The following is a 14,574-nucleotide window of genomic DNA, read 5'->3' as shown; positions in this document are numbered from 1 at the left end:
AGACTTTGTAAAAGACCCATATATTTCCTGAAAGCTCATGACCAGTTGAATAAAAATAAGGTGCTACTGATTTTTAGGACACAACAAGGTTTGCGCGAATGTTTGTCCAATCAATATTTTCATTATAAAAAATACACTAAAATCATTATTGGCAGATAAAAATGGCACATTTTACAAAATTCCTACTAAATATATAAGCTAAACTGTATTGCGTTAATAACAAACATTTGTAAATGTAAAATTGCGCCTTTTTGCGAAATGATGAAAATGAAACATACACAAATATGTAAATATCCAAATTTCTCTAAAAGGTTTTTATTTTTCACTTACGGCTTTGAGTTTATTAAAGACCCCCCCCCCCCCCCCCCAGACCATATATTCTGAAAGCACATGACCTGTAGAATAAAAAGGTGCCACTGATTTTATTGCCTGTAAATGTTTATCAAAACAATACATTTGCTAACAATGCTCTAACCTCGTTATTGGCAGATATAAACACAGCACATTTTACAAAATGTCTACTAAATATAAAAGCTTAACCTGTATTGAGTTAATAAATAACAAATATTTGTAAATTTTAAATTTCGCCTTTTTTGCAAAATGCTGAAAATTGAACGTATGCAAAAACGCAATTAACCAAATTTCTTTAAAAATCTGAAGGTTTTAATTTTTCCCTTCGTTTTCAGAGTTTGTAAAATATTCCCCAAGCTATTTATTTTCTGAACGCAAGGATCAGTAGAATAAAAGGAAGGTGCTACTGATTTTTAAGGCCCCGCAATATTTGTGCAAATGTTTACCCAAACAATATTTTTGGTAAAAATTAACTAAATTCATTATTAGCAAATACAAACATGGCAAATTTTACAAAATTCTTGCCAAGTTGCTTCTAAATGTAAAAGCTTAACCTGCATTGATTTAACAAATATTTGTAAATTTTTGGAGAAATATTGAAAATAGGACGTACGCAAAAAATCTGGAGGTTTTAATTTTTCATATATTTTCTCAAAGCACACGGCCAGTAGAATAAAAAAAGATAATAGAAAGTGCTACTGATTTTTAAGGCAGCGCAATATTTGCGCACGTTTATCAAACTATATTTTTGGTAAAAATACACTACACTTAAATCATTAGTGGATTCATAGATGGCAAAATTCACAAAATCCCTGCTAAATATAAAATTAAGAACTGTATTAAGTTAATAAATAACAAATATTTGCACGTTTTGTGAAATGAAAAAAACTGAAGGTATGCAAAACTGCAAATAAGAACAATTTACTCTAAAAATCCGGCTGTTACCATTTTTCACTTACAGCTTCCAGAATTTTAAAATATCCCTCCCAACCATACATTTTGTGAAAGCACATAACCCGTAGAAATAAAAGTGCTACTAATTTTTTTGGGCCCTGCAATAATTGCGCAAATGTTCATCAAATAGCTGTTTTCACTAAAAATACTCTAAAATCATAATTATTGCACAAAAACACAATATAACTTAAATTTCTGCTAAATTGCTACTAAAGCATTGTTCACATGTTGCGTACCAAAGTGCCCATGTAGACAAGTCCCATTTATGTCAATTGGGATGCAACGGCTGCACAGGCATAGCCGCTGCTCCCAATCTGACATCTGTGTGGGTGCACGACCCTGAAGGCAGACAGTGTGCGCTCAGGGACATGAACCCAGACCTATATGGATGTCAAATCGGGAGCAAAGGCTCTGTTTGCGCAGTTGCTACATCCCAATTTACATCAGTGGGACCACCTGCACAGGGATGCAGGGAACAGCTGTGCATCCCTGTACAGGTAAACATGGCCTTTTCAGGGGTGTATGCCCTGTGTGAACAAGGCCTTAGGCCCCTTTTACACAAGCAGACCGATTTGGTCCTCCTGTCCATTTTGCAGGCGGGCTCACCCATTGTTCTCTATGGAGAGGCTGATGTAAATGGACATGTGTCCATTTGCATCCGCCTACATCCGTTTCGGTCTGCTAAAAGCACACGGATGGGGATCCCATTCCCCATCCATCTATCAGATTCTCTTCTAGTCCCATCTGCTAGACACAGACATGGCATCCGACTGCCACATAGAGAACACAGACCTGTCATACGCCTGCTCAGTGGGGATTAGTGGACAGATCCCCCGCTGAGCAGGCGGATCTGCTTGACGGAGTCTGCTCCAAGGGAAAGGGGCATTAGAGTGTGTGTGTGTGTGTGTGTGTGTGTGTGTGTGTGTGTGTGTGTGTGTGTGTGTGTGTTTATTTTTATTTTTTTTCTTTTAATTTTTTTTATATATAATATTTTTGGTCTTTGAGATATCAGAGGTCTAAACCGACCCCGATATCTTTTTTGAGGCCAAGAAAGGGACTGAAGACTCTGTGCCCTGATCTGTATCTGAATGAATAATGAAAGAGGGAATGCCGCCTAGCAGCAATGGATCAGTGAGGCAGAGGCCATTGTGGAGGGAGTGATCAGAGTGGTGGTGGGGATAAATCTTGATCTCCTCTAAGCCCATGTAGCACCTGAAGCTGGCGGCTCAAGGGTAGCTGCAGGGGATTGAGTTTGCTGGGGGTCGGATCAGTGTGGGGGAGGAAATCGTTGCGGGGGGGGGGGGGGGGGGAGTTCCTCATACTACTGCTGAGGATTGAATTCTCTAAATTCTGATAGCTCTGGTTCAGCCAAGAAGGGTTTGATTCCTGGACCTGGTTCGCCTGATTTGCTAATGTTCCAACAAATCTTTCACTAGGTTTAGATCATGGGTCTTCTTTTTTGAAAATTTATGTTTATTGAAGATTTTTCAACACACATATAACATACAAACGTACAAAAAGGTCCCCAAAACAAAACCCCAAACCTCCACCCCCCACCCAACAAACTCCTCCTTGTGCAGCCCTCCGCTCAACTTCTTAGCTCATTTTATGAACACCAACCGTATCTCCCATACAACAAAAATGACTCATACCGTTACTGATGATTTTAATACCCAGAATGGGGATGTAGACCAACCTAAATATAGCAGCACCCACCCTGCCCCTCCCCCACCCCTCAGGGGGTGCACCTCCCGCCTAGCAATTAATTCACAGTATCTGCAGCATCAAGCCAGCACCTCCACACCCTCTAAAACTTAGTAGGACACCCTCTACTAAGATAGGTGGCTTTGTATAACGGCAAAGCTTTATTAATTAAACCCTTCCAGTAAGAAACCGTAGGAGGTGCAGGTTTCTTCCAACATAACAGGATAGCTTTACGTGCATAAAATAACGCCAGAGAAATCAGAGTCCTCTGCGCCTTTCGAGGTGCCAACTCCTCCACCAGCCCGAGCAAACACGTCGCGACCGTGACTGGAATCGGCACTGAAAGTACAGACTGTATGACCTGCGTTACACCCTTCCAGAACTCCACAATCTGCGGACACAGCCAAAACACATGATCAAAGTCAGCTCGGTCAGCTGTGCAACGCCAGCATCCCTCCGCACTCGTACCATAAATTCTGGCCAGTCTAGCCAGGGTGTAATATATTCTATGCAGTAATTTAAACTGAATAAGTCTGTCTCTAGCCGAGACTAGGGTCTGAAACGGGTAGCCCCACATGTCATCCCAATCCTCCCCGTCAAAGTCTGCTACTAAGGCAGATCATGGGTCTTCAAACTATGGCCCTCCAGTTGTTCAGGAACTACAATTCCCATCATACCTAGTCATGTCTGTGAATGTCAGAGTTTTACAATGCCTCATGGGATGTGTAGTTTTGCAACAGCTGGAGGGCTGTAGTTTGAGGATCCCTGGTTTAGATGATGCATTCGTCTTCTCACTGATTTAAACTCTTTCGCTGCCACCCCTGTTTCACTTTTAACTTTGGCCAAGGTAAATCACAGAGCAGCCGGAGTGATTCAGCCCTTTGGCCACTCTGCATGATTCAGTGCAAACGCACTGTCCCTTTTTTCTGTTTTTTTTTTCTGTATAAAAAATGTAAACTTCATTCACTGCAATGGCAGGTAGTACGATGCACTGCCTGACATTGCAGGGAGATTCAAAATGCAGCATGTCTGCGTTTTTACTACAGCACACTGCACCGCAGTGCTAGGCTGTGTTGCAATGTGAAATGGCAGAGAAGCACTCATCTTGACTCAATTTTGTTTCGGGAACAGACAAATCTCCCGAGATGCTGCTGGAACACAGCACTTTATATCGATACAGCGCTGGCAGCAGAATCATCATAGTAAAGGAAGTCGTTTTGTTACGGCCAGCTTGACTAAAACTATTTAAAGTGATAGAAAACCTGTATTTATGCTTTAGCGTTAACAATACTTTAACCGCTTGCCATCCAGCCACTGTCCTTAAATTGCGGCAGGTTGGCACGGTTGCGTGAATCGCCATTGGTGTACATCGGCCGCATTAAGAGCTCTGGGGTACGCGTGTGACGCCAGTGCTGATGCGCGTTGCTGGTGGCCACGTCAATGTAAACAGACCGATCCCTGCTCTGTCAGGGAAGTAGAGAGAGATCTTCTGTTCCTAGTGATCAAGAACAGCGATGTCTCTCTACTCCCTGTCGGTACATTCCCCGCACAGTTAGAAACACCTCCCTAGGGAATACTTAACTCCCTGAACGCCCCCTAGTGTTAACCCCTTCTCTGCCAGTTTATACACTAATCAGTGGCTATTTTTTAGATCTGATCGCTGTATAAATGCTAATGGTCCCAAAAAAGTGTCCAATCTGTCCGTCGCAGTCCCGCTAAAAATCGCTGATCATTACTAGTAAAAAAATAAATAAGAAATAAAAAAAATGGCCTGGTCATTAAGTGGTTTTTAGGCCAACTGCCCCCTTGCCCTTCCCATACCATGAAAATTGCCCAGTATAGACCTCTAATCTGCCAGCATCCTTTTCACTCCTCTGAGGTTGTAGTTTACTGCACGTGTGCCTCTCCATTGAGCCCAATAATTAAGATGTTTGCTTGCAAGCCTGCCGCTATATGACTTTTGGGTATATGAAGAAAAGGCTATATGTGCAGCATGCTTTAGCCTGCTAAAGCCAGTGAGGGAATTCAACACCAGTTGATATCTGTAGAATGGAAGCACAAGGCAGACAATTGGCCCAAGGTTTCTTGAAAGAAAGGGAAGAAGGGGAAAAAAAGAAAACGAATCCACTGCACCTAATGATTGGTAAGCTGCAATATATTACATTTTTGCTTTAGGGTTTAATGGCACTTTAATAACTTTTTTATTTTTTTTTATTTTTTTTAGCAGACCAGAATTTCTGTATACTAGTAAAGCTATATATTTTTTTTTTCTAATTGATGTGGCAGGTGCGATCTATACACAGGGCTTTCTTTTCTTCTTAAAACCTCTTCAGATTAAACGTTTTCTATTTAAACTGAGCATAGAATGAAGAACACTTAAAATGATTTGCAAATCAAAGATGCATTCAAATCTCTGCTATATCCACCCTCTTTCCCCAGTTGTAACCCCTTTTAAGGCCGGGTTTACACCGCTGCGATGCGGGAACGCCGCGAATCCGCGGCGTTTTCCCGCATCGCATTACTCCCGCCGGCAGTTCACACTGCCCTATGCGGACGGCTGGGAGTGTCAATGATATGTTAATGACACCCCCAGATCCGTCCGCATATCGCAGTGCGATCTGCCGACTCGCACAGGAATCGGATCGCATGGTGTGAACCCCCATGCGATCCGATTCTGTTGCGGACCAAAAAAGGGTCCCGTGCGAGTTTGCTGCGGGAGCGATGCGAATTCGGCCATACTATCTGTATGGCTGAACTCGCATCGCTACGGAGATCGGATGTGATTTGCGGTGCGAATCACATCCGGATCTCCCCCCGCAGCAGTGTGAACCCAGCCTTAAGGATAAGTTTACCTTTTTGAATAAAATAAATGCATGTACAAAAATGTGCATTTATAAAAAAAAAATTCTAAGGAGCCTGCAGCACATTGCACAAGCCATCAGCAGATTGCAAGTGCAATGTCAGGCTCCTGCAAACTCTCAGGATAGCTGTCTACCCATACCTCTGATATGGGCAGGCAGTTACTTGAGAGTAAGGATGAGCTCAGGTGTGTTTGTACACCCCATGTGTAGAGCCCGCCAGGAAGTCGGCACTGTGCTGCGCTAATCACAGGCAGGGAGACATTGTCCCGATTTGTGGTTGCAGAGATCGGGAAATGTCTCACTGCCTGTAATTAGTGCAGCGTGGTGCTGACTTCCTGGGGGGGGCTCTGCACGTCGGGTGTGCGAACATGCCTGAGCTCATCCTTACTTGAGAGCCGGAAGATCAATGAACTACGAGAGTGCTCACCAACATCCTTGCAGTTCTTTGAGAACTACAAGCTGTCAGCCGCAATGGCTGATGGTCCTCGTAGTCTATTAATTTACCGGAAACTCTGAAAGAATTACATGGCTGTGTGGGTGGAGCCCCACGCGCCCATGCTGGTTTTAAATTGTGGCAGTTGGTGCGGGGAGAGGCTACCTTGCCCGCTGTCACAGGAAGGTGGGGGGGTCAGAGGAAAAGGTTGCATGCTGAACATGTTACATGTTGTACCCTAATTACGGGTGTAAACCTGCACAGAAAGGTGAACATAGCCTTTAACTGATGCCTATGCTGGATGTTAATTCTGTGATTGTGCTATACATCATGGTTCCTGGTCATAGTTGCCTAGTGTGGTTGAAAAAAGACACAAGTCCATCCAGTTCAACCAAAAGAAGGGAAAAGAAAAATCTGCAGTCCTATATCTACAGTTGATCCAGAGGAATGCGCAAACCAATTTGATCCAGCAGGGGAAAAAATTCCTCCCTGATCCCCCAAGAGGCAATCGGCTGTTCCCTGGATCAATTCTACCTATAAATATTAGTATCCAGTTATATTTTGTGTATATAGGAAAGAATCCAGGCCTTTCTTAAAACAATCTACTGAGGTGGCTCAGAATCTGTTCTTGGGGGAGTCTCCCACATTTTCACAGCTCTTACCATAAAGAAGCCTTTCTGTATTTGGTGGAAAAGAGATTTCATCTCCAGATGTAAGGAGTGCCCCCTTGTCCTCTGTGATGACCTTAAAGTGAATAACTCAACACCAAGTTCACTTTGTGTGGACTGCTTATGCATTTCTACATGTTGATCATACCCCCCTTATGCTCCGTACACACGATCTGAAAATCGGGCGACAGAAGTGTTTGTTTTTTTTGTTTTTGTTTTTTGCATGCTAGTGGTATATCGAACCTGAAGAGTATACTAAAGTAACAAATTCTCGTACAACAGAATAAAAAATGAATGTCATGTGTTGTAGTGTATTTCTATTGTATTTTCGAGCGACAACTGTACTGATTAAAAGAAAATTGTATAATGTGGTAACATACATGAAAAATTGACGTATTTGTCCAGTTGGATAATATCGGATAAACTGTCGTGATTGGCTCTCGAAAGCTGTTTACTAACGATCCAATTATTGTACAATCGCATGAAAATCTGTATTTTTCGTCTGATTTTCGGATCGTGTGTGTGGGCCATTAATCTCTTAAGAGAAAATAAATTAAATTCCTCTAATCTATCCTAATTAAAACAATATTTTTTACTTTCTGCTACAAAACCTATCCAATAAAAAAAGAAAATACATTTTCTTCATAAATGTTGTCCAAAATGTATTGTGCTACATGACTTTGATTACAAAAAAAAAAAAATTCTACTAAGTATATGTTAATTGGTTTGTGTGAAAGTTATAGTGTCTACTATATACGTATGTGTGTGTATGTATGTGTGTGTGTATGTGTGATATATATATGTGTGATATATATATGTGTGTGTGTATATGTGTGTGTGTGTATGTATGTATGTATGTATGTATGTATATATAATTTATTATACATTTTTATATACATACCTGTGCAGGGACGCCCATCCACTGTGCATTGAAATAGTACATGAAATATGAATAAAGCTTATCTCGCTCTATAGTATGTACTTGTCTAAATTGAGAGCACTAAGTGGTTGATTTACTAAAACTGGAGAGTGCAAAATCTGGTGCAGCTGTGCTTTGTAGCCAATCGCCTTCTAACTCCAGCTTGATCAATTAAAGTTAAACTCCAGCTTTCTTTTCACTAGAACTGAATGGAATAATCCATTCCAGCACAGCTCATACCTCTGTACCATGTTGCTTTTGTTGTCTGCAGATCTGTTAATATCCTGGGTATAGTTGTTGCTTTTTTCCATGTGACACTCTGTATTGCCTGCTGTTGACTCTGTCCCTTCAACAGCCACTTCCTGCAGTGACCAGTCTAAAACACACCCCTCTGCAGTCTTTGAGACTCTGAAAAAGATGTAACTTCCTTCATAGCTCTGATGGTGAGTAGGATCAAATGCATCCTAATTGGCATTAAATCCCACCCAGTCACACCTACAGGAAACGTCCAAACCTCTCAAATCCCACCTCACAGATCACAGCATTATTCAAAAATGAAAAGCGCTTATAATATACATTAAAATATACACACATACAGAGCCTGCTGTGAATGATTGTGGGAGGGATTGAATAGATAGCCTTGGTTCACGCTAGCACCACATGAAAGTCCAACGCGACTATCATTCCTGGCAACTTCGATAGATCTGTTGTGTGTGTGTGTGTGGTGTGTTTTTTTTTATTTTTTATTTTTTTTCAGTCCTCTCCCCTCCTGGTCATTCTTGCTGCCTAAAAATTTTCTTCCATTCACACCTTAGAGTAGTGGAAACGCTCATGGATTCTTGCATGTTTTTCAGGTGTAAACGTGCACTTAACCACTTCGTGCCCGCGCTATAGCCAAAAGACGGCTGCAGCGCAGACGTTATCTGTTGGGAGGCGGTCCCTGGACGTCCTCCCTTTAACTTCCCCCTCTGCACGCCGCCGCGGGTGAGCATCGGGGAAGTCCTGTGCTGGCCGTGTCCCCCGGACACAGCCAGTCACAGATCACTGTAAACGGCCAATCACAGCGGCCGTTTACAGCGTGATCGGCGTGCCCAATGAGAGATGATCTCATATGTAAACATATGAGATCTCTTATCACCGGCTTTCCCTCCTCACACAGACAGCGTGTGAGGAGGGAGAGATGAACCGCTGCAGAGGTTAGTGTAAAAAAAAATAAAAAAAGTAATGAAATGAAAATAAGTGCCCATCTGTCCCCAGTGCCACGCGTCGTTAGTGCCACGCGTCGTTAGTGCCACATCTGTGTCACGTGTCATTGTGCTGGTACTCCAGGGCCTTCAAAAGTGTAATAGGTAGTCAACAAGTTAGATGTGTAATTTATGCTCCTAGAACAGGTGATGGCGCTCCCTGCATGTCGGGCCTCTATGTGGCCAGGCTGTGGAAAAGTCCCACACGTGGTATCGTAATACTCAGAAGGAGTAGCAGAATTTATTTTGGGGCATTATTTGTGGTATACACATGCCACGTGAGAGAAATAACTAATAATTACAATGACAATTTTGTGGAAAAAATTTAAATAAAAAAATCTTCATATTGTAAAGAATTGTGGGAAAAAATGACAACTTCAAAAAGCTCACCATGCCGCTTACTAAATACCCTGGAATGTCTACTTTCCAAAAAGGGGTCATTTGGAGGTATTTGTACTTTCCTGACTTGTTCGGGTCGCAAGAAATTAGATTGGCCACCAGTACGTCAGATGTGATCAATTATTTTTTATGATTCGCACCACAGCTTGTAGACTCTCTAACTTTCACAAAGACCAAATAATATCCACTAATTTGGGTTATTTTTACCAAAAATATGTAGCAGTATAATTTGTGGCCAAAATTTATGAAGAAAAATTTATAATTTGCAACATTTTATCACAGAAACAAAGAAAAATGCTTTATGTTTTCATTTATAGCGCAAAAAATAAAAAACCCAGAGATGATCAAATACCACCAAAAGAAAGCTCTATTTGTGGGGAAAAAAAAGGACAAAAAATTCATTTGGGTACAGTGTTGCATGACTGAGCAATTGTCATTCAAAGTGTGAGCGCAACGAAAGCTGAAAATTGGTCTGGGCAGGAGAGGTGTTTAAGTGGCCAGTAGGCAAGTGGTTAAATGGGCTTCCCCAAAGTAGCACTAGAACATGCACAAAAAATGCTTTATTTTTTTGCGAATTGCCCTGCGTTTGGAAACGCACAGATGTGAATGAATGGCAAGCCAAGCATGATGCGCAAAAGCACACATTTTCTGTGCAGATTGCCAGTCGTTTGGAAATGTGCAGATGCAAATGCAGTCTAAATGGTAATGCAAGCATGACGCACATTGCTACATCTTTTCAAAACGCATAGTACAGCATGCGTTTTTCTTGCTTGCTGAGCATTTGGAAATGCGCAGATGAGAACGAATTGTAATGCAAGCGCCCTGTGCATTGCCATGCATTTTCTAAACACATGGAAAAGCATACGTTTTCTCACCAGTTGCTGTGCTTTCGCAATTTTGAAAAGCATGACATGATGTGCATTTGCTTGTGGATTGCCATGCATTTGGAAATGCGCAAATGGGAGCACAGCCTAAATGGTAATGAAAGTGTAACGTGCAGGGCTGCACCAGATTTTGCATTCTCCAGTTTTACTAAATCAACCCCTAAGTGTAATTTCTGTCTGCTGTTTTCTTCCTCTGCTGTCAGCATGAGTCACGTCTGAAAAGTTTTCCTAACACCAAGATAAAAATGTTGAAAGAGGAGGGAGTGCCAGCAGATTGACAGCCTCAACTCTCTTCCTGTGTGAAGGGGGTGTATCCCTTCCATCTGAACATCTCTGAACTCTCCACACTGAGATCTGCAGAGTGTAATTCAGATCTCGGCCCTTTTTTTCCCCTGACCGCTCAGACGAGCTTTATAAATTCTGGACGTTGAATGTCTGTAGAGGAGAGAAGACTGCAGATAGACATCTACAACTTATGTGAGGATTTGTTCCATCTCTGTGTATCACTTGACGTCAGTCAATTCACTTGGTGTGTAAGGGTTTACAACCACTTTTAACCCGATGCAGACCGCCCCACGCACATTTACTGCGGTAGGGCGGCTGCACTTTCAGGTCTGGGGCACGCACGTGCCGCCAGGGACCTTCTCAGCTGTGTTTGGATACAACGGAAGCCAATCATTCGCCGATCATTTGAGGCACAGAAAGAAGTACGATCATGTAAACAAGGCAGATCACCATTCTGTGACAAGGGAAGGCAGCGATCTTGTGTTTCCAAGCAGAGAAACGAATCTCTGCCTTCCTACAGTACAAGCACCCTCCACATAGAAGGCACTCCCTAGGAACACATTTTAACCTTTTTAGCACCCCTAATGGTAACCCTTTCCCTGCCAATGTCATTAGTACAGTGACGGTACATATTTTTTCGCACTGATCACTGTATTAGTATCGCTGGCCCCCTAAAAAGTGGCAGTTGTCCCGATTTGTGAAAAAGAGGGGATATGGAGCTACTCTTATTAAGTGGTAACCTACAACCTCTAAATACTTGAGGGGTATGTGTCACGGGTGCATTTAATGCAAAAAGTGACAATAAGTGAAGAAAATAAATATTTGTATATTCACAAAAATCCATAAAAAAATCCTACTGTGTAAACTTCCTAATGCTTGTATATAATGCATGTTGTTATGTTCAAACGAAAATAAAATAAACACAATCCTGTGCAAAACCTACAATTCAAAGTGACATTTCTTTGAAAAAAAATCCAACATATGTGACTGGTGTATATTGTTGCTGTGAAACTGGGTTCAGAAATATGCATATACCGTGCTTAAACCTTCGTATATAAAAAAAAAAAGTCCAATAAAGTGACAATGTGCTCCTTGGGAAAACAGTGCCCCATAAGAAACGCACTCACTGCTATTATTCATCCCACAAGGAGGTATTTCACCTTCACAGTATGAGCCACTGTGTATCCTGTGGAGTGGGAGGAAACTTCAGCTGTCCTGTGTTCTCCAAGTACCTCCTTGTCTGCGATGTAAGTGGTCTGTTAACCTCCTAGCCCTTGTACACACGGTCGGACATTCTGACAACCAAATCCGTTGGATTTTGTCCAATGGATTTTGTCCGAAACTGTTGCATACAAACGGTCAGACAAAGTTGTCGGAAAATCCGGTTGTACATAACGTGATGACGTTATTTCGTTATGACGGGACTACATTTAGGCTAGTAGCCAATAGCTTTGGTCTAGGAATTTGATCTGAGCATGCGTGGCACTTTGTCCGTCGGAGTAGGCTACACATGATCGGAGTATGTCCGATCGGAGCATTTTGTCGGAAAATTTTACCGGCAAGTTGGAAAAGTTGGCCTGTCGGATATTTCGACGGAAACAGTCCGATGGAGCCCACACACAGTCTGACTATCCGACAAAATGGTCCGATAGGACACATTCCGTCGGAATCTCCGACCGTGTGTACAAGGGCTTAGATGTTGCCCACATGTAGAGAGGAAAGAGACTCCATCGTGTGATACCGTACAAATATCCAAAAATGTATTAATAATACTGATGAGTACTCGCATTTAATAAATATCATTAAAAGTGAAAACGGTGTTTAAAAACAGGAAAACCCGGAGCAATCTGCGCTCCACGGCTCGAAACCGGAAGTGATGCAATGACTCTGTATAGTCATCTGTACGCGTTTCGTCAATGGGACGTCATCTGGACCGCTACCATTCAATATATGCTTATTGCAATTTTTTATTTATTTTTTGCCAAAATTATGTAGCAGAATACATATTGCCCTAAATTGATGAAGACATTTTGGATTTTTTTTTAATTGGGTATGTTTTATAGCAGAATGTAAATAAATAAATAAATATATATTTTTTTTTAATTCTTTATTTTTTTGTTTATAGCACAAAAAATAAACGCAGAAGTGATAAAATACCACCAAAAAAAAGCTTGATTTGTGGGGGAAAAAGGACATACGTTTTTTGTGTGTAGAGTGATGCACGTCTGCGCAATTATCAGTTAAAATAATGCAGTGCTGTATCCCAAAAAATGGTCTGGTCATGAACGGGGGTAAACCTTCCAGAGCTGACGTGGTTATGATATGAAAACTAGCATGTTTCCTCGTTGGATGATTTCCCCTTGCACCCTTTACAGTGTACAACCATAAGTAATTAAAGTCAATGGGGTTACTTTCCCCAGTGAAGCACACCCTATAAATACCTGCCAGAGCTTTTACCTATTTCCTAATACAAACGGGCTTCTGCCACTCCAGTTTCAATAAAGAGAACAGAGACTTTCAGAAATGTAAATTTTTATATATATATATCTATCTATATATATATATATATATATATATATATATATATATATATATATATATATATAATCTTTATATAACTTTTTTTTTTGCTTTTTAAAGATAATCATTTAAATACCTCATGACTAATTACTGGCTTTCCAGTACTGATTTATTATGTTTTTCACGCAGAGAGGAAGAGCACATTATCAGCAAATAGTGGTTCGACGGCTGCTCTCAAGATGCAAACTCTTACTGGCATGGCATCAAAAACCATCTCCACAACTGTACAAAAAAGACAAGCACATATACCATCACTAAAGGTATACTGACTTTGTTAGAGATAAGTGTGCATTTCTCACGCTGTTCCCATTCACGTCTACCCTCTAAATATGTTTATTTGACCTAATAAGCAGTACCATACTGTTTTCTCTGTAGCAGGTGGTCTAAATTAGCAAAAAAGCCTATGTGACACTGATGCTGTTTCTCTTAACTTGAGTAGATACTTTACATTTTTGTGTGTATATGTATGTGTGTGTATATATATATATATATATATATATATATATATATATATTTATATATTTATATATTATTATTATTATTATTATTATTATTATTATTATTATTATTATTATACGATTCTGGCCAAAATGAGAATCATGATTTTTTTGCTTAGAATAAAAAGACCACGATTCTCTCACGATTCTCATGATGTAAAATCTTTCACATTATACAAAAAGATGGGCTAACTTTACTGGTTAGTGTTTTTTTTTTTTTTTTCATTCAAGCAGTTTTAAAAAAAATAACATTTGAAAGACCGCTGCGCAAATACAGTGTGACATAAAATATTGCAACAACCACCATTTTATTCTCTAGGGTGTCTACTAAAAAACATATATATTCAGGGGAAATCTTGCAATGGGGACACTAGTTCTGGTGACCACCAGGAATTCCCTCACTTTTGAGGAATTTCTTCTCACTTCCTAATTTGCTATAAAAGTGTGGGGAAATCCCCCAATGGGATTCAGATGGCAAAAAAAACCTGACAGCATTATAATCCCACCCTACGCTAACCAAACTGGAAAAAATAAAAAATAAGTTTTGCCTTTAGTTCTACTTTAATGCTTGGAACAGATTTTCCAGTAGAGCTGGTGTCAATCAACAGTAAGTGAATGGTTGGGACAAACCGTTCTGAACTGCCAAAAAAGGTTACAAAAGTAAAAATTACAAATTAAACAATTCGATTTTTTTCTGCTGTCTCTCTCGAATGTTTTTATCTCCAGAGTCGATGGCATTTAGACAATGAAATGCCTAAATTTATAATTTAAAGAAACTCACAAAAGTTCAGTAAA

At 40.6% G+C, this 14,574-nt stretch overlaps 1 protein-coding gene across 4 annotated transcripts in view; it reads left to right on the top strand.

Moving 5' to 3' along the window:
- REXO1 (RNA exonuclease 1 homolog) overlaps positions 1-14,574 on the top strand; it is a 285,055-nt gene that overhangs the window by 77,822 nt on the left and 192,659 nt on the right. For all 4 annotated transcript variants that reach the window (XR_013272222.1, XR_013272223.1, XM_077475823.1 and 1 more), the window contains exon 5: positions 13,412-13,542. Coding sequence is in view for 2 of the 4 variants with exons in the window: in XM_077475823.1 (XP_077331949.1) it covers positions 13,412-13,542 (131 nt within the window). In the remaining 2 variants the exon portion in view is untranslated. The remainder of the gene's footprint in view (positions 1-13,411; positions 13,543-14,574) is intronic.

Source organism: Lithobates pipiens, unplaced genomic scaffold (assembly GCF_037356315.1).
Source record: "Lithobates pipiens isolate NorthernLeopardFrog02 unplaced genomic scaffold, aLitPip1_a1.2 Scaffold_13, whole genome shotgun sequence".
NCBI lineage: Eukaryota > Metazoa > Chordata > Amphibia > Anura > Ranidae > Lithobates > Lithobates pipiens.
The sequence above is the reverse complement of the archived record's forward strand: the minus strand, read 5'-3'. Positions and strand labels throughout refer to the sequence as shown.